This window comes from Lontra canadensis, unplaced genomic scaffold, assembly GCF_010015895.1.
Source record: "Lontra canadensis isolate GAN:19392208 unplaced genomic scaffold, GSC_riverotter_1.0 scaffold168, whole genome shotgun sequence".
Taxonomy (NCBI): Eukaryota; Metazoa; Chordata; class Mammalia; order Carnivora; family Mustelidae; genus Lontra; species Lontra canadensis.
The window spans coordinates 2104159-2124464 of record NW_022631162.1 but is presented as its reverse complement, the minus strand read 5'-3'; the positions used below and the strand labels follow the sequence as shown (position 1 = coordinate 2124464).

The 20306-nt window shown below is 55.2% G+C and overlaps 1 protein-coding gene across 1 annotated transcript in view; it reads right to left on the bottom strand.

Moving 5' to 3' along the window:
* Positions 1-19962, bottom strand: part of LOC116859902 (sodium/potassium-transporting ATPase subunit alpha-4) — a 28085-nt gene extending 8123 nt beyond the window's left edge. The window contains exons 1-16 of the mRNA XM_032845612.1: positions 19764-19962; positions 19576-19635; positions 17870-18073; positions 17046-17159; positions 15100-15234; positions 14710-14827; positions 11357-11625; positions 9649-9847; positions 9343-9455; positions 9022-9156; positions 6671-6860; positions 6372-6544; positions 2462-2598; positions 1935-2085; positions 1517-1685; positions 102-256 (exon numbers count right to left, since the gene is read on the bottom strand). Coding sequence (XP_032701503.1) covers positions 102-256; positions 1517-1685; positions 1935-2085; positions 2462-2598; positions 6372-6544; positions 6671-6860; positions 9022-9156; positions 9343-9455; positions 9649-9847; positions 11357-11625; positions 14710-14827; positions 15100-15234; positions 17046-17159; positions 17870-18073; positions 19576-19635; positions 19764-19916 — 2475 coding nt within the window. The 5' untranslated portion in view covers positions 19917-19962. The remainder of the gene's footprint in view (positions 1-101; positions 257-1516; positions 1686-1934; positions 2086-2461; positions 2599-6371; positions 6545-6670; positions 6861-9021; positions 9157-9342; positions 9456-9648; positions 9848-11356; positions 11626-14709; positions 14828-15099; positions 15235-17045; positions 17160-17869; positions 18074-19575; positions 19636-19763) is intronic.
* Positions 19963-20306: the final 344 nt, after the last annotated feature.

Below are 20306 nucleotides of genomic sequence, written 5' to 3'. Positions count from 1 at the left end.
AGTGACTCACGCGAGCTCTGTCCCTCCCCCCGGACACAGCCTTCTTCTGCTCCCCGGTTCCCCGGGTGGCACTGTGAGCCGGCTCCCGGTTTGGGCCTCACCATGTCGGTGCCCAGGTCGATGCAGAGGATGGTCACGGTGCCCAGCGGCAGGGGGATGCTGAGGATGATGAAGAGCAGAAAGGGCGTGATCTCAGGGATGTTGCTGGTCAGGGTGTAGGCGATGGACTTCTTCAGGTTGTCGAAGATGAGGCGGCCTGGGGGAGGAAAGCGCCCCGTCTGTGAGCGGCGCCGAGAGGACACCACCCGCATGCCAGCCCCTGGACAGAGAATGCTACAAAGTGGCGTCACAGCCCCTGCAAGTGTCTGGAGTTCCTAGACCTCAACCGGGTCTCGTTCCCAGCTTTGCTCCTGAATTACAGGATTCCTCCTTGGAGCCACACTCCTTAGCCCGTCAGGCCTGCGCCTCCTTGTCCTCGGATCAGTGGGGCTAATAGTGCCTGATCCCCGAGAGGGAGGCAGGGCCGGGACGGGCTGATTCGCAGAGATGTCCGAGAACAGCAGCATTGAGGCCCCTAGAAGTTCAAGGCCGAGGTGGAAAAAGTCCAGACTTGGGTTCCAATCCTGTTTTCTGCCCCAACAGCTTGTGACGTGGGGCCCCTCTCGCTCCCCAAGCCTCAATCCCCCTGCCTTGCAAGATGGCTTGCGTCGATCCCTGACGGCCCTTTCAAGAACCATAAGCCCAGCCCCGTTGTCCTTATGTCCTTGTAATACACAGTGCGGTTCCCTGTCTGTCTGTCCTGCTGCACCAGAAACGAAGGAGCATGAGGGCAGGGATTTGTGTCTTATCTCGCACATCGCACCCCAGCGTCTAGAATAGAGCCTGGTACGCGGCTGGTGCTCCAAACATGTGCGGAACCGAGTGGAACCCTACGGAGCGTTGGGATCTCACTAGGTCTCAGAAAAATGGTGCAGCTGTTTCTCTTATGTGGTTTGTCGTAGGTCTCAGTAAGATGGGCGCAGGCAGGAAGCGGGGAGTCCGGGAAGCAGGACTCGGGGGCTGTCCCGCTCGCCGGTGGGTGTGGTCTGCAGAAGTTTCTGGGAAAGGGGGCGCTCAGCACGAGCCCCAGATCGGGCTCCGGCTGACCTCACTGCCTCAGCGTCATTCAGGCCACCGGTTCCCAGGGCCCCCGCGATGGTGGCGGACAGAGTCGTCCCAGAGAACAGCTACGTCTCAGAACCTGGGGCAGACCTGCTGGAATGTGTGTGAGGGGACAGAGGACACTCCGTGAGACCAGAGTCCCCGTGAGACCGGGACTTCAGTCTGCCTGTGCCTTCGGCCTCATACAGAAAGGCCCCCGAGAGTGACGTCCAACCACGGCCAAGTCTAACTGATGGAATTTTCTCTTACACCGACTGTTCTGTCTGTACAGGACTATGGAGGTGGAATGATGAGCAAAGGGACACCAGCTCCCGCCCAACTGTCACCTGAGTTGATGGGCACCCTGACCCCTCACCCTCCTCCACGCCCGTGACGATGGAGGCAAAGTTGTCGTCCAGCAGGATCATGTCGGCGGCCTGCTTGGACACGTCGGAGCCCGTGATGCCCATGGCGATGCCGATGTCCGCCTTCTTCAGCGCGGGGGAGTCGTTCACGCCGTCCCCGGTCACTGCCACGATGGCCCCCTGCACGAGGCCCAGAACAAGAGATGTTATCCCTGAGGTAGAGCGAGACACGTCCCAGAGGTCACTCTGATCCCATCATCCCTTGTTTTTCGGCCCTTCTGTCTCCTGCTCCTCCCGAGACGAGAAACCTCTCAGGACCCCAAAGGACGCCCATCTCAGGACAGGTTGCTCCTTGGACTCCCCCAACCAGCCTGAGGAGTTTGGGGGCAGGGCTGGGCCAGGCGCCCCAGGGCGCCCCGTCCCGCTCACCTGCCGCTGGCAGCCCTCCACGATGATGAGCTTCTGCTGCGGCGATGTCCGCGCGAACACGATCTCCGTGTGGTTCTTGAGGACCTGGTCCAGCTGCTGTGACGTCATGGCCTTCAGGTCGGCGCCGTGCACCACGATGGCCTTGGCTTCCCTGAGGGAAGGAGTTCAAAAGCCCGTGCAGAGCGCTCAGAGGAGTCCTTGTGCTTCGGTCCAGCCTCCGCCGTGACCGCCTGTTTCTGCTTTTGTCCGGCTCCTCGCTTGTCCCCAGTGGCCCACCGTCCCCGGACAGACACGCCGCACCCCTCCCTGCTTCCCCTTGGCTCTACGCCCTTCCGTCTACTTCCTCTGAAAACCCACGACGTAGTCACTTGGTCCTTTTCCTATTATGTCTTATTTTGCATTGAATAAACCCTACACGTCCTACCGACCGCAGGAACCTCCAGGAACTGTTGGGAGTGGGGTCGGCATGGGGTGGCTGAGGATATAGGAGGCAGACACGGCGGATCTGAGTTCTCTAGGGGCCCCACCTGGAGTTGATCTGGCTGACAGGGACCTGGAGCCGGGCCGCCATGTCCTCCGCAGTCTCGTTGCCTTCTGATATGATGCCCACACCTTTGGCGATGGCCTTGGCTGTGATGGGGTGATCTCCGGTCACCATGATCACCTGGGTCAGGAGGGGAAGGTGGGGAGCTGAGTCATCTTCAGGGGGTCCTGGACTCTTAACCTTTCTCTCCAGGACCTAACAGATCACCGCCTTCATGCCAAGGGGCCATTCATAGTTCATCCCCAAGGACTTCTGCTGTGGTGGCTTTGCCCCCTGGGACTGGGTCGGGACCACCAGACCATCACACACAGAACAGTTCGGGTTCTAGGTTTCCCAGGCATAAACTGGGGATTTGGGTATATTACTATATTCGGAATTTCCCTGAATCATTCCAGGGCTATCCTGTTTCTTTAAGCTGAAAAGGCAAATACCTACACGTAAAACACATGGTAATAAAGAGGCGTTTGGGATAGCCCGTCTGCCTGCCAAAGCATCCCCCAGGCCCAGGCACGCTCTGACCCTCTTCGTCTTGCTTCCCTGGGGTCTCCCCTGGGTTCCAGCCCTTTTGCAGATGTCCGGACCAGCCCCAGCCCTGGCTCCCCAAAGCTCAGGGGCCTGGCTCCGGGCTGTGCTGGCACTCTGTTCCCTCTGTCAGCCCTCCTCCTGCTCCACGTGGGGCGGGCTTGTCTCTGTCCACCGGTGGAGCGCTCGGCCAGAATGGGCCGGGTCCGGGCTGCCTGTGAAGCTTTGCTCTGTCGTGGAGCCTGGCTGTAGCCCGCGGTCCACAAACCGCGGTCAGAGGCAGGAATGAACGAGTGCTTCTCAAGAATCCCGGCCCAGGCTCCCGAAGGCCCTCAGGGAGCACAGCCTTCCCGGCTCCGATGGAGGGAAAGGCAGCTGTGTGGCTGTGACTGAATTGTCCTGGGAAAGTTCTGGAAAGGTCCATCTGTTTGCTTTCAGAGCATGGAAACAAGCCTGTAGGGAGTTTTTCCCAGAGCCCGTCTCACTGTGAGCTGGCTTGAGAGCAGTGGGACTCCAGGCCGGGCTTGCTGAAGGAAGGTGGTGACGCGGACGTCTGTGTGGCCCCAGGCATGCCGGACAGACGGCTGTACCCGCACTACAGATGGCGAGTGTCCGGATCTCACCAACGCGGCCTCGTGAGGTAACTGCGTGAGAGCTTTCGACGTTTGCTATGAGACGCCCTTCAGGCTCCCCGCACCCGGAGAGCCTCCCAGGGGCTTCTCCGTGGTGACTGGGGACTTGGGGCAGGTGCGCTGTCCTCCCGGCCGCCCCACACCGCACCTGCCCCATCTGACCACTCAAAGGGACTGTTCCGTACTAGTTTCCAGCAGGTCCACCTCCGGGCCAGGCTGGAGAAAGAAAAACACCAGGTCGGTCTCCCCAAGACTGAGTTCTCAGGACACGAGTCCTGCTGAGAATGGTTCCCTTTGAGGTAAAGGACATTTCACAGTTTCTGGGACCCGTCAGGGACTTAAGGGACATCCTCTCCAGCTCGTGGGAGCTGACCGTGGCTCTGCTGTTCCCACGTAGTCTTGCGAGCTGCCCTCTGTTCCCCTTGTCCCTTCTTTGTCCACATCGGGCCCGTCTGAGAGGCAGAGTCTGGTATTGGTGACACGGCTGTAGGCCTGGCGGCCTGCCTGCCGTCCTTGGAGGCGGCCAGGTTCACTGTGAGGCCGGATACCTTCACGGCGCCGACAGCCTCAGTGAGCGGCAAATATAAGGGATACTTTTATTCATTTTTAAATTACACTTATTCCAAGGGTCCGAGCATGTGGCCCTACGTGGGAAGCCCTGGCCCTGCCATCATGTCCTTGTAAGACTTTGCTGTCCTGTGACCCCAGAGCTCTCGGCTTGGCTCTGCACCAAGGCCATTTTGGAACCAACCCTGGGACAGTCTACCCTGTGTGACAACCCGCCGTAGGTCTATTACATTTGTCCTCCTCTAGGGACGGCATCGTGTGTCTGTCTTACACGCCCCTACAGGGAAAGGGGGCCGATTCAGAATTTCTCACCGAGTCTGCCCAAGTTGTGCCCGCTTCGGGTCCAGGAGAAGTGAGAAGCGGTCACGTGAACTGTAAGCCTGTGCCCAGGACACGGACTGGCCCAGACAGCCCCAGGGCCTCCTGTTTCAGCGGTGGGCCTCCGGCTCGCTGGCCGCGGGGACAACACTCAGGCTAGATCAGCCCTTGGCCCCATTCGGGCCTCCCTGCCTCGGCTGCCTTTGCAAGTCTCTCCATCTTGCTCTAAGAGACCCTCGGATCCCCAGAGGACATGCGTTTCATACCCCCAGTGTGATTCCCCGTTCCAACGGCCACCTCAAGGCTCAGAGAACCCGGGTGGGCCTTTCCCCAGCTGGCGCCCACGAGGCGGCCGGGGGAGGTCGGGACATGGGCTGCTCTGTGCGGATGGGCTGTGTCGGAGCTGCTGCTCCAGCGAGCCGGCCGCCCCAACAGCGCGTGGTGGTTAGAGACCCCACTCCACGCGGCTCCTACGTCCGTCCCTCGGTTCTCACTCCAGCGACCAGTCATTGAACTTGGCATGGCCCAGCGGCCCCCAGGCAAACCAGCTCTAACCGACAGTCCCTCTTTCTCCCTAAATACCTCCAGCGCCCCCCACCCCCCACCTGCTCTCGAGACCCCAGGTCTGAGATCCAGAATATCAGGCCGAAGCAGGAAAGGCGTCAGTCTCTGACCTGGGAGGACGTAGGGGAGTCTCAGATTGTGACCTGGAACCGGGCTGCAGAACGTCTCAGAGCAAGAGGAATCCTGTGAAGTCTGAGCCCTTCTCCCCTCCCGGCCAAGTTAGGGTTCTCACCCCTGGGCGGGTGTTCTGCAGCTGTTTCACTCCCAGACTGATTGTTTCGGTTTCTCGCGTTTACGCCTGACCCGTACCTGTAAGCGCAGCTGTCCACCACGAGGCAGGTGCCCTGAGGGCCCGGCTGTCCACGGCTCAGCCTCTCTGGCACCCACTCCAGCCCCCAGGCCCCTCCCAGCACCACCTTTCCCCGACACTTCTAGCCTTTTGCTGCTCCTGCTGTGGCCTGCAGACCGGCAGCAGGACGTCACCTGGGAGCTGGTTACAAACGTAGGATCTCAGGGTGTCTTAGACCCGCAGAATCGAGATTTTGTCTTGCGACAAAACCCCTAGATGAGTCACGTGCGCAACCCTGGGACACCGATTCTCAAACTTACCTGCCTAGTGACATCTCTAAGAAAGTTTTATGAGACGGGGCGCCTGGGTGGCTCAGTGGGTTAAGTGTCTCTGCCTTCCGCTCAGGTCATGATCTCCACAGTGGGCTCCCTGCTCAGCGGGGAGTCTGTTTCTCCCTCTCCCTCTGCTGCTCCCCCTGCTTGTGCTCTCTCTCTCTCTCTCAAATGAATAATCAATACATAAAAAGCTTTAAAAAAAAGCTTGAAGCATGCAGATGCCTGCCCTGAGAATTTCCTATTTAATGGGTCTGCGATATGGGCTAAGCATCAGATGTTTTTTAAGTTAAATTAATTAATTAATTAATTAAAGTAATCTCTACACCCCACGTGGGGCTTGAACTCACAACTCTGAGATCAAGAGTCGTACGCCCTACCGAGGGAGACTCTGGGTTGGGGGGAAGGGCTAGGCATCAGATTTTAAAGGACCCCCGGTGATCTTAATGTTCGAGGCAAGACAGGATTCTGACTACAGAAGAAACTCACTATTTCCTATTAGGTTCTCTGTTATGACGAAGAATCATAAGCTCAAGGAAACAGACATCAATTCTGTTAAACCAAGATTACAAAGAACCTATTCTAGGCAAGCTTTCTATGGTTGCTCCGGGCTGTGACAGGTTGGGGGACTTCACCGACGTGGGACACGGGACGTGGTCAGGAGTTTACCTTAATCCCTGCACTACGACACTTGCCCACAGCGTCAGGCACTGCAGCTCGGGGAGGGTCAATCATGGATATGAGCCCCACAAAACAAAGGTTATCCATGGGAAAATTGATTTCATCTGTATTAAACTTGAATCCCTTGGAGAAAGTGCTAGGCAGAGTCAAGAAGCAGAACCCTGGGGAGAGACAGAGGGACCAGTAGTCATTCAGCAGAGCCTGCATCCCTGTCTCGCTCACCCCAACATTTTCGATATTTCACCCCACAAGTAACCATTTGGATGTTATCTTGCACAGCACCTTACCCAGCACACGTTCCCCCAGGCCTCCTAGTTCCAGGTAGGTGTTCTGGAAGTCTCTCCTCATCTCGTCGTCCATGGGGTACTCCACCCCCTTCAGAAGGTAAGAAGAGCAAAACTCTAAGATCCTCTCCGGGGCCCCCTTCATCATCAGCACGTGGGGCTGGATGCTGTCGTCCTGCAGGTGGATGGACACCTGGGGGCGAGAGAGGGAGACTCCTTGCAGCAGGAGGGGGAGCAAGGGTTGGGGCAGAAAAGCAGGGGCAAAGTTTTTGAGGGTACAACACTAGGCTCCTCGGTCCACATGCCCCTCCCTGTTTCCTTTGTGCCCTACCTCCAGTGCAGCGCCCTCCCTCCGGTCAAGTCCAACTCAGGGTCGAGCCCAGCCCTCCTCCTGCCCGGGGATCCAACCCGCTGTTATTTGCACACAGATCTCTGCTATCTCTGCCGGAGCTCAGGGCACAAGCAGGGTTCTCACTTCTGGAAAGCACAAGTGTGGTCCCGGCAGAGGCAGCAGGGGAGACAGGGGAGAGAACGTGGGGGCCACAGGCCTGCGTCCCCCCAGCCGGGATGCTTTGTGATCTCAGGTCAATCCACTGAACCTCTCAAAACCTTCGTCCTTTGATACGATGCAAAAGAGTCTGTGCTGCTGACTTCACTGGGTTTTTAGGAGACACAGTACAGTCAAACACCCACGAAGACCTTTGGGCTCTGCCAAACCTAACTGCTAACATAGCTCGCTGTCGACCCAAAACCTTAACACATATTCTGTATGTACTAGGTATTACAGGCTGTGTTCTCAGAGCAAAATGAGCTTGAGAAAAGAAGATGTTAGGAAAATCACCAGGAAGAGAAAGTTCATGGACAGTACTGTAACTGTGCTTATTGAGAAACGTTCGTGTTTGAGTGAGAAACATCCGTGCCGTTTGGGGGTCAGATTATCTGTAAAAAAGTACTTTGAAAACCACAAAGCACAATCCAGAAATAGGCTTGTCATCGTCAACCCTCTGCCACTCTCCCAGCGGCGTGAGAAGTCCCAGGGGCTCGCGGTGGGGTTGGGGTTGGGGCTGGGGTTGGCGTGGTGGGCTGGGAGCAGGGAAGGCCAGATTCACAGTGAATTGGAGGACACCACAGGCCAGGAGGAGAGAGGAATGAGATGCATTTCGGTTTTGCATTTTCCCTTGATCTCTGATCTGTGAGCAGGAACTGTGATGGAGTTCCTCTTCCCAGCCAGGAGCTTCTCGGTATGAAGGCTGTTGGGTCAGCAAACCGGCATCTTGAAAGGACAGGGGGGGAGAGGGGGCCGGACCACACCGCCCCAGAGGATAACCAAGGTGGGAAGCCTGTGGGTAAACTGCTGTTAAAGCCGTCCCATTAAAAACCTTCAAATATTTCCTATAATTCTGTTATATTCAAAATATGCCTAAGCAGTTAAGAGGGAAAATCTTAACTTGTTTAACCAGAAAGCTGTTAAGAGGTTTAAAAAGCTTGATTTCCTGAGTGCTTAATACGTATTTGTTCCCTATTTACTGGGGATTATTGGAGGAGGCAGCAAGACTTACGTATAAGCCAGTAACTTGGTCACAAAAAAATCAGAGCTTGATAGAGATTACAGATAAAAAGATGGGAGAATCTGGGACTATCAGAACAGAGACCCTGCCTTTCATTTCAATCTGAGAGTGAGGAAGACACGGAGCCTGCAGGTGACGCAGGGCTGGGATGGCCTGGCAGAGTGGGGCGGCTCCGCTGCCCTCGCTGCCCTCAGAGCCCACCCGCGATGGCAGGGCCCAGCTGGCCGAGCTCACCCAGCTGGGCCCTGCCATCGCGGGTGGGCTCTGAGGGCAGCGGAGCCCCCCCACTCTGCCTGGGGACAGAGCTTCACAAAGGTGCTGGGGCCCCGCCCCATCACCCAGCTGCTAGAATCACAGGCGTGGGATGCAGTCAGGTGTTCCGGGGAGCGCCTTGCAAACCCAGCGTTGTTCCACAGGAGCAAACCTTGCAGGAGCCCCAGAGACGCCACCACGGCTGCACTGCATGGCCGCAGGAGGCTCTACTGCGACTGTCACCAACCAGCCTGTCCTACCCACGGGACACTTCCTGCTGGCTCTCTCCACTGGGGATGGAGCCCCACGCTCGGCCGGGGATCGGGGATCAAACGTCTCTTCCTTTACACCTGTTCCTCCCTTTACCTGCTGGTCCCTTTCTCCTGAGCTGAGCCTTCCTCTTGATGGGGACACCGGGTCTCCACTGTCTCTATCCTACTGTTCAGAGGGGAGGCCCAAGGCGAAGGCAAAGCTCCCACTTCCCCAAACTGCGAGCCCGCCTCCGCCCCCATTCTACCTGCATGGGCTCCGTACCTGGTACTTGTTGGTGGAATTAAAGGGGATCTCGGCCACTTTGGGGTTTTTCTCTCTCATCTCCTTCACAGAGCTGTACGACTGCTCGATGAACTTGAGGAGGGCTGACTCGGAGGCGTCCCCCGTCGTCTCCCGCTGCCAGGACGGGGTTTGCACAGTGAGCGCGAGGGGTACCGCACAGGGCGAGGGGGGTGATGGGGAGGACCTGGGGACAATACCTGAGCGCCAGGATAGAGATTTCTGGGGCAGAGGGCGGGGCACACCCAGACCCCGAGGCGTCGGCTGCCCCCAAGGCATCGGCTGCCCCCACAGGCCTGATACCTTAGCAATGGGAAGGTTCTCCTGGTGAGCCTTAAAGTCGGCTCGGTTGCAGAGGCCGGCGATCCGGGCCAGGATGAACCAGGTCACAGAGCTCTTGGCGGTGAATGTTTTCCCTAGGGAAAAGCAGCGGCTGGTGAGCGGGGTGGGGGGCGGGGAGTGTGAAGCAGGTGACTTCCTCGCCTCCTGCTCGACAGGACATCCCTCGTCCGTGCTCAGGACCCGGTTGTCCTCTGTGTCCGCGCTCCCTCGGCCCACACACCACCCCCGGCCCCTCCACGGCTGGCCGCCCCACGCCGCTCGAGTCACCGGTCTGCTCCTCCCTGGTGTCGGCCTTGTGTATGGTCTTGTCGAACCACATGTGGGCGACGGTCATGCGGTTCTGGGTGAGGGTGCCCGTCTTGTCGGAGCAGATGGTGGACGTGGAGCCCAGCGTCTCCACGGCTTCCAGGTTCTTCACCAGGCAGTTCTTGCGCGCCATGCGCTTGGCTGTCAGGGTCAGACACACCTGGGGCCACAAAGAGGGCTGAGAATTAGCGGAGACGAGGAGGTCAGCTGCTCACACCACTTTGCGTTCTGGAAATCTGGTCATTTGTATCGCTTTTGTAATTTTTGGTACTTCTTTCCCTTTTGTTTCCACCCATTTCGCAATTCCACCTGAGGCCACGGTAAAGAAAACCAGGAGAGGGACTGTGCTCGTGCTTTACGGCAGAGCTCGGAAAAAGGGTATTTTCCTTCACCAGGTGAACGTAGAAGACGACCGTATCTCCTGGAATATTCTGCTTCCCGCCAGGACGCTTTCATCTTTGCGGCTCAGCAACCCTGTTCAAGTCAAGTTCAGGCCACCCCCCTCTCTCCAGTCCCTCCTTCCCAGGGACCACGTCGATAGCTAACCTTTCATTGTGGCTTAAGAGGGCTGGTACCAATAATTAGAAAAAAAAAGAAAAAAACCTGAGAAGGAATATTGCAACACTGGAAAGGACTTGAGAGATCGTTTATAAACTGGGACATTTTTGTTGACATTAATTAAATGGACCATAAATTCAGTGAAGGTCAGGTGTGTGTAGCAGGTTTGTTTTAAAAACTAATCAGTTCTTGGGCTATGGTTATATCAATACAGAATTCCAATTGTGGGGTTATGATTTATTTACATATTATCACTAGTCCCGAGGTTTTGGTGCCAACCAACTGCACCCTGAGTAGTGTTCTCATTTCTGTTTTATCTCGTACTGTAGTATCTCATTATCCATTTCTATTTGTACTGATGAATGGGAGCACCCCCCCAACAAGTGGTCAGTAAGCTAAGGGTGTGAAGACCATTTTCCTGTGAAGAGCGGTGAGAGGAAAGGGGGTGATTTCACCTCCCACCAGAGAGTTTGAGGACACATGATGGCTCCCATCAGTCAAACGCGTAATTTGTGGAAGAGAGAAAAATGACTTGTTTTGTGTCTCTTCAGATGGGAAAACTGGGACCCAACAGGAAGTCATATTTCCGCTCAACACGATGAAATCCAGCTAGAGCAAGCCCGTGGCGAAATGAGCGGAGACCGAAAGGGGAGGCGTTGCCAGGACTAGAAACACTCATCATCTCCCATGGATTGTATGTAAGATATTCAAGTTTGGTGAAAGGTTGGATTTCTATGGGCTTTGAAGTCCTTTCCAATAAGATTCTATAATTCTGAGTTAATCTTCCTCTAGAAACTGATGATTAATCAAACTGACACCTGGAGATATTCAGTGATTTGACCAAGTTCACTGTACAGCCCAGACTGGAACTCACTGCTGGTGACTCAGAATCTAAATGCTTCCTGTATCACAACTCCTGGAGAAGAAAGAGAAGGCACTAGAAAATATGGGTGGGAGGAAGTCAGGGTCCTGTGGGCGCTAAGCGGCAGACATGTGTGCGCACATCAGGAGTCCTCGGCACTAGAAATATCCAACAGCAGAAGAGATACATGGTTTCATCCCTTGGGGCGGCGTGTCTGCCCAGAGGCCCCCCTCCACCTAAGCTACTCACCGTGACGGTGGCCAGCAGCCCCTCGGGCACATTGGCCACAATGATGCCAATGAGAAAAATGACAGCCTCCAGCCAGCCATAGCCCAAGATAATTGAGAGCCCGAAGAAAGTGACACCAAGGAAGACGGCCACCGCTGTGATCAGATGGATGAAATGTTCGATCTCCATGGCGATGGGGGTCTTGCCGACCACCAGGCCTGACGTCAGAGAGGCGATGCGGCCCATCACCGTGGAGTCTCCCGTCGCGATCACAATGCCCCGAGCCGTTCCTGTGGAATGAGGGGGAGGTCTGAGGCGGGGGGCGCTGCGGGCTTGTTTCTACGAGGAGAGCACTGTCCGTGGTCCAGAGCCAGGTGGACACTTAGACCCTCTGAGAGCGTCTAGTATTCTATCGCCCCGTATTTAGTTTACACAAGTAAGGTTCTCCCCGTCCGAAAAATCTCTGAGATTTCACAGTTCTCTGATTTTATCGACTCATGGCATTCCCCGTCAAGAAGGTCTTGATCACCCTTCATCTAAATGTCTTCTATTGTCTGTACGTTTCTTATTTTGTCCTGAATGGACAAAATGCAGCTGAATGGTTTCTAGATCCCCAGGAATCAGGGTCTCCTTCTGCTAGAGTCCTCCCTCCCAGCATCTGGCTCTCCCCTGTCCCAGAGGTTCTCAGCTTCTCAAGGGACTCTGGGCGATGCCTGGAGGCCTCTCTGCGGTCACAGCTGGGGTGGGAGGGGCTGCTCCTGGCAGCGGGCGGGTAGAGGGCAGGGGTGCAGCTCCACATCCTGCAAATGATGGGAGCGCCCCCTTACACCCCCTCCAGGGGAGAATTATCCTGCCCTAACAGTGACAGTAGGGAGGCTGGGGAGCCGTTGGGGCCGGAGCCCCTCCCCGCTCCGCCTGCTGGAACCAGCCTGACCCCTGCCGGGGAGCAGACGCCATAACAGCTGGGCTTCGGGGCCTCTCCTTCCGCCAATGCCCCCCTGCCCTGAGTCAGAAGGGGGACCTGGATATCATGTCTGGCTTTACCTGCACGGGACGCTGGCCCCTCACCTACATGGCTTGAAACAAGGTTCTTGGCTCAAAACCATTTTTCCTGCTTTATCAAAATAATGGCTGAAATTCCTACCCTTCCAAGGCATGGTCTGAATCACCCAGAAAAGTGACGTATCCTAGAAATATCACTTATGTTAGAAGCACAAGGGCTCTGGCTGGAGTTCAGCTTTTCAGCGAGGCCCCTGGGAGCCCTGGGCCTCCGTGCACGCCCGACCCTCAGGCTGCCTCGGCTCTGAGAAGGGGATGGAGGCATGGAGGAAGCAGGGGGGACAGTAAAGCTTATTCAAGGAGCCTAGAACGGGAATGGGCACATCGTAGGCACGCCAGTGTTGGCCTCTTTCTTTTCTTCACGTGTGGGACTGGGTTGGGGGTTTCTACTCCGACAGCACCCACAAACGCTGTTTCTGGGGTGGCCTCCTGCTGTGGGAGTCTGAGAGCGGGGTCCCGCCCAGATGGCCACGAGGGGCAGGTGGGGTTCTGGGGAAGAGTGGCCCCGCCGCGAGGCCCTCTGCAGATGGGCTCCCCACCCCGCTGCCCGCCGGAGGGCTGCCCTCCGGAGGCGTTCACGGAGGCTTGGCGAAGACACTACGGTAACCGAGAGGTGCTGAGAGGGTTTGGGGTTTGGGGCAGGGCTGGACTATGCCACTACCTGGGTCTATTTTGTGCCAGGGTTTGGTCTAGTTCTTCCTTTTTACTCCTTCATGGGTTTCCCTGTGCGCAGAGAGGCAGGATCTACTATCGAATCCCACGTGTCTGGAGACAGGATGGGTGGGTGTCAGCCCAGGGAAAATCAAGGCCACGGGCAGGCCTCCCGTACCCCAGGCCAGACTGATGCCTCCGTGCTCCTGTATATGGCCAGGGAGACAGGTCCGGCCCCATGGAGATGCGTGAGAACAAAAAGACAGACGACGTCTGTATCCGCAGCCCCATCGGCCATGAAAGTAGGAGGTGAGGGTCTGGGAGAAAGGTTAGAGGTGGCTCCTCATTGGCAAAGTGCACAGACGTTCCCCGGTTCAGAGTCAGGAGCTCCTTCGACCTGGCTCCGCGCCCTCGGCCACATCTCATGTCCTTCTGGTCTTCGACTAAGGCCCCCTCCATCCCGGCCAGACCCTTATTTCTGGAGAGGGATGTCACCACCCACTTTCCTCCCCTTACCTGAATACACTTTGCTGACCAAAAACCTGCTTAAGAAGGACAAATGTGAGCAAAACTTTCCCCTAAAATTTAATAATGCAAATCTAGTGTTTTTGAAGGAAGCTTGCTAACCTGCCTCTTTCTGTCTGATCAAAATTAAAAAAAAATTTTTTTTCAATATATATTTTATTTTCTGTTTGGATTCTTCTTCAGCTTTATTTTATTTTAAAGTATTTTTAAAAAAATCTTTTAAGATATTTTTAACTTAAATAAATAACTTCATGACCGGAGGGCTCACAGACCCCATAAGGGTCTGTGGAAGGAGCACAGGCTTTGGGGGACGGACTCGCACCAGAATCCTTGAGTCTCCTCTCTCCTGCTGACTTGTGCTCTTGGATACTGCCTTTCATTTCTTTGAGCTCTCCACGTGCAAAATAGAGCTAATGTCTGTTGTGTCGTGTCGTGAGACTCAGACACGTCTGTAACATTTGACACGAGTGAGGCATTGAATTAAAAAAAAAAAAACGCTGTTTCTTGGATACCCAAACATTTATTCTTAAGCGTGAGTAATGGCTTTCATGTGTGTTTCAGAGAGCTTTGCTGGCCTCCTTAAGTGTGGGGGGGTTTGGTGAGAGACTGAGCCCATCATTACCACCTTGGCCAGAACTGCCTCCCCCCTCAAATGTACCTTAGATTTTCGGGGCAAAGCCAAAGTGTGAGGGGGAATTGTGGTGAACTCTAATTTCCAATGCCAGTACCTCCCTGGAACAGTGACAAGTGGGGACTCCTCTCAGAAGGAGACTGCCCCTGCAGGGCTGGGTAATTTTCTGCCCTCCCATGCTATTTTCAACTTCTAGAGCCCAGTCCACTCACTGGCCAGAATAATACGAGAGGACGGTCACAGCGCACTTCCATCGTGTCAGGCTTTGCGCTACGCATCGTATACGTGTGAGCTCATTGAATCCACGGAAAAACCTACGAGACAGCGACTCAGTGTCATCACGGTGCCCACGCGGAAAGGGTGACTTTGACCCTTCACCAGAGTGATGGGAGGACCTAGGCTGTTCACCAGCTGTTACCTACCTACTCGTTTAGAAGACGGGGAGTTCTCGAAATCTTTGTTTCAATCTCTGCTTCTGAAACTAGGCTACTTACGACGCGATGCTCACCTTCCACGCAGTTGGTGGAGAAGAAGCAGATGTTGCGGGTCTCCAGAGGGTTCTCGTGGGTGAACTCGGGGGAGCGGGTCTGGGGCTCGGACTCTCCCGTCAAGGACGAATTGTCCACCTGGGAGGGGCGGGAGGATGGGACGGAAAGAGTGAGCATGGGAAGAAAGATTCCTTTACAAAGACGACATGTCTTTGTCTGCCACCAGCGTCCCATTCCTGGCACTCAGGGAGAAACAAACACACACCAGCACCTACTGTCTCCAGCCTCAAATGTGCTCCTGCAGCTCCTTGAGGTTCTGACCATGCTTCCTTTCACGGAGTCCAGCTCACTACCCGAGGCTGCCCCAGGACAGGGCTTGGCCCCTCCCGTAGCTTCCCGCATCCCCTCACCTTACACCCTTGGGAATAGATGAGCCGGATGTCCGCCGGGATTTGGTCTCCGCCCTTGACTTCTACCAGATCTCCTACCACCACGTCCTCCACATCGATCTGCATCTTCTCTCCGCCTCGAATCACCAGAGCTTGCTGTGGGAAGATGGCACAGGGTCATTTCCAAAGCTTTCTGCTTCCCCCGTACCCGCTCCTGTACTCCTGTTCCTGGTCTCCTTCCACCGTCGCCCTTCCTTACGCGGTCACTCACCACATCACCCTGGAAGGTCTCTTTGGCAGATTGCAAATTTTTACCACCCCTGTCCTTGCAGATGGCTCTGATGACCATCTGTCTAAGAGATGGGGGTCTGTCTCTCCATCCTTACACTTGGGCTGGGCTGCATGGCTGGCTTTGGCTCATAAGACATTAGAAACGTAAGGCAAGCAGAGACTTAAAAAGTGGGGGCTTGCCCTGTTGTCACTGGGAACCCCTCTACCACCATCGCGATCAAGCCTGAGCTAGCTGCTGGAGGAAGAGGGTCAGGAGGAGAAAGGCCCCAGCTGTCACAGCCGTCTCAGCCAGCCATCCCCAGACACTGGCATGAGGTCATCTGAGACCGTCCAGCACCCCTCAGCCCAGTCCAGATCAGAAGAGCCCCCCCCCCCCATAGAAGTGCGGGAACTGCTATGTCTGTTGTTTTGGAGCCACGAAGTTTGGGTGGCTTGTTAGGCAGCCAAAGCTAATGAATGGTCTCCAAATCCTACTTTATTTTACCAAAGCATCATCCCCTGCCTGAACTCTCATGCAGGGGAGGAATTAATTCATGTTGACACAGAAGGGAAGAGATCCTGGGCTGTGACACTAGAACATGACGGTGCTGTCGGGAAATTCTGGTGCCTGCTCCTTTCCAAGTTTCCAGCTGTGTGCGTAGAAAGATCCTTCTGCTGTCCTATTATTTCCAGATGCTTAAACGTACCTTCTTAGTAGAAAATAATCTAAACGTTCAGAAAAGTGGCGAGCTTAAAAATTGTACCAAGAATACTGTATAACCCGTACCTAGATTCACCTGTTGACATTGAACCCCGTTTGCTTTGTCCTTTGGTCACTGTCTGCACATACGCATGTGTGTGAACACTTCTTTGCCTGCACCATCTGAGGGTAGGTGACATATGTCCCGAGCTTCTATCCTGCGTCCTTTAGTGTGCACGTCCCAAGAACGAGTATATTTATATCCACAACACAGTTGTCGATTTCGGTGGATTTCGCTTCGACACCGTGCTGTCCTCTCCTATCTGTATCCTCGCCTCGTCAGGTCCCTGTATGTCCTTTGCCACATTATTTTCTCCTGAAGAACAGGATTCGGTCTCGCGTTGCATTTCGTTGTTATGCCCCTTTAACCCCCTATAATCTGGAACATTCTCACAGCTGTTGTCTTTTTTTTTTTTTTTTTAAACACAGAGAGAGAGAACTTGCTTGAGGTGGGGGGCTGTGCAGAGAGAGAGGGCTAGAGAGAATCCCAAGCAGACGCCACCCCCAGTGCCGAGCCCAAGGCTGGGCTTGACCCTGAGATCCTGACCTGAGCTGAAATCGAGAGTCAGACGCTTGACTGACGGAGCTGCCCAGATGGCCCCATTCTTTGTCTTTAAGGTCATCAACATTTGAAGAATCCAGCTTCTCCAGCCTCCTCTGTACCTCCCTGGCTTTTACTAGAATGTTCTCCTTTGGGGCTTCAGATTATGTTCCTCCCATTCAGATTATGCTGGCCGGACCAGACTGCTTCATAGGTGATGCCGAGTCTTTCTCAGGTGCTTTTAATGTCTGACCCAGTAAAACCTGGGGGCCCCCACCCTCATCACCATCCTCAATCAGTTCACGGATCGTAGGGCGTAATTTTCCGGGGACTCCAAAAGTGTGTGTTTGGCCACATTCTACACCCCTCTCACTAGATCCTCCGTAGTAAGCCTACCTGCGGCACCATTTTTCTGAAGGACTCCATGATCTTGGAGCTCTTGGCCTCCTGGTAGTAGGAGAAGCAACCCGTGATGATGACCACGACAGCCAGGACGCTGCCCAGGTACAGCTGGGGGCAGGGAAACAAAGAGCTCATCAGGATGTCTTTTCCTTCCTCTTCACCCTCAGAAAATCCACTTGTAGTGGGTTAAGCCTCTGCCTTTGGCTCAGGTCGTGATCTCAGGGTCCTGGGATCGAGCCCCGCATCAGGCTCCTTGCTCAGCGGGGAGCCTGCTTCCCCCCCCCTCCCCTCCTCTGCCTGCCTCTCTGCCTACTTGTGATCTCTGTCAAGTAAATAAATAAAATCTTAAAAAAAAAAAAAAAAAGAAAAGAAAACCCACTTGCAAGGGTAACAGCCAGGGGCTGAGGGAGAGCCCTGAGCTTGGGTGAGGGCCAGCAGGATCCAACAAACACCCAGGAAAACTATTCATGGCCTGGGGGGTAAGGGGAGGGCCAGGGAGGGAGCCTGGGAGAAAGGAGATAAAGAGATGAAAATTCTGGCAAGAGAAAGGGACGGCGGAGCGCTTTGATGGTCAGTCCGGAAGACAGATGATCAAAGCAGGGCATGTTTCTAGGTGGAACCATGGCTCTCGGGGAACTGAGTCAGGAGCTTGCTAGGTAAAAGGTGGGGGGAAACCAGGAGGGACCAAGGCCTCCCTTGGAAAATCCTGGGAGTACAGAGGATTCGGGCCAGAGGCCTTGAGGAGTGCAAGGCTACTGAGCGGCAGAGGGCAGGGCCAAGCAGAGACTGGGCTGGCCGGGGCAGCCGAAAACACTTACGTTGTCCTCGGTGGCCTCCTCATTGAAATGTATCTGGATGCCGTAGGCCAAGAAGCAGAGAATGGCCCCAATCCACAGAAGGATGGAGAAGCCACCGAACAGCTGTTTACAGAATTTGACCCATTCTGAAGTGGTTGGGGGAGGGGTAAGTGCATTGGGTCCATCTCGTTTCAAGATTTGCTGCGCCTTTCCTGGGCTAAGGCCCTGTGTGGAGAGGAAATAGGGAAGGAACAAGCAGCGGCTGCCGCCAAACTCACAGGTGCCATTTAGGGCCCCCCGCGGGGGTGGGGGCCGTCTAGAGCCCAGTGAAGCCCCCAAAGATCGCCCTGGAAAGTCTCCCAGAGCTTGCGGCACAGAACGGCTCTCCTTTATTTAGCACGGTTACACGGCGAGGATTTTCGGTTGGTGGACGGATTCACAAGACTTTGGAAGCCCTGTCTTGGGTCGGTAGTGTGGCAGGACAGAGCGGGAAGGGTTTTCACCCTCGTGCAGCGCGCACCCCACGAGAGGCAGCCGTCCACGGTTCGTGAGATCACGCGCAAGCCGGTACGATGCCGGGGTCCAATAGCTTACGTCAGTACCATGGGGACAGTCACACTGGGGCTCGTTAACTTAGACGTGGGGGGAAAGTTCCGATACCAACCCAACACACGGAGGCACAGATTCCCCCGGGAGCCTGCCTTTCCCTCTAACTGAAAGCAATGGTAGAAGCCACCGGAGGGTTAGAAAACAAACTGCATCCCCACCCGCCACGCCCAGCTTCCCCTGAAAAAGTACAACTTGAATGAAAACAGGACAAGCCTTCTGCGGGCCTCCCTGGTTATCAGACAAAGCCCCTCCGATGAAGAAAGTCTAGAACTAAGAACTTATATTTTGAGGGCCTGTAAGTTTTTATTTGTGGTCCTGGTATTAGTGGTAACAGTAGCAACAGCACTAAGGGTCATAGTCGGAATGTGTGGTTTTACTGTTAATCCAGTGGTTCTCAAAGTGTGGCCTGGGAGCCCATGGGGTTCCGAGACCCCTTCGACCCCTTTGGGGGCTCCACAAGGTCAGATGATTTTCACAACAGTGCTAAATTGTGGTTCGCCTTTTTCCGCTCTTGCTTTCTAGTGTATGGTGGAATGTTCCCAACGCTACACGACAGGTATCATGACAGATTTAATCCTGAACGTATATGGGAATCCAGCTGTCTTCTGTGAAAAAGCTAGACATTGAAGAGGTTTGCAAAAATGTCAAAAGCCCTAAAATTTTATTTGGGAAAACTGTTATTTGTAATACGAATATTATTTATACTAATATATAATGTATTTACTCTTGTTTTTAAATGAATTAGGAAGAATTTTTAAATTTTCTCAATTTTAATGTTGAAGATGATAGCCATGGACAGATGTAACTCACATACATGAAAGCTCTTTAGGGTCTTGAGAACTTATGAAAGCGGAGAGGGGTACCCCCACAACCAGGACTGGAGAAGTGCTGCCCCACCCCCTTCTCCTTTCTCTCATCTGACCCTGCACTCTGGGGGGTACCCTGCTGGGCTTTCTGAGAAGGTGTGGGGGAGGGGAACTTGGCTGGGAGGAGGGAAGGGTAACAACATTGACCTGGAAGTTCAGGCTCCTGACTTCCAGCTCCAGGGCTACCCGGGGGTGGGGGGGGGTTGGGGGGCTCAGCGTCGCTCCGCCTCCCTCAGCGGTGGCCCTGCTCACCATCGTCAAGTCCACAGAGTACTTGGCGCTCAGCTCTTCCAAGGTTAACTTGTGGTCCTCCTGCGGGGACAGGGGAGTCATTGGGGGATGGGTGGTGACCTGGGGCCGAGGGGGGTCCTGGCCTGGGTGTGGTCTCCGGGCAGGAGGGGACGGGCTGCCGGGCTGAGGAGAGCGGCTGGGGGTCTCACCAGGACCACTTCCTTCTTCAGCTCTTCCATTTCAGCCTTCTTTTTTTTCCTCTTCATTTTTCTTCTCATCCTAGTCTTAGACCCCTTTTTAGGTCTTGGGCTTGGGTACTGCTCGTGAGGGGTCACAGTCCCCTTCTTCCCCCCGCGCCCCATTGTCCTCCTTAGATACGGCTGACCCAGCTCAGCTGGCTGGAAGGGAGCCAAGAGCAAGCAGAAAAGGCAGGGGGCACTGAGGAGTCAGGCGGTGGGGACGGGAAGAACAGGGGAGCGAGGAGGAGAGGGCAGGGGGGACAACGCCAGGGGAGAGCAGAGGCCAGAGGTGGGCTCCAGGGAGGCGGCAACAGGCGGCAGGCCAGGGCTGGAGACGCGGTGAGGGCAGCCCCGCGGCTCGGTGAGGAGGTGCGGATGCTGAGGGGGCCCAGTGGGTGGGTCAGGGGGAGGAGGCCCCTGGCCCAGGCCCCACGGGCGCCACGGCAACCCCCAGGGCTGTGGTCACAAAGGCCTCAGGACAGTTCTGGCCCAGAGTCCAGAAGTCCTGTCTCT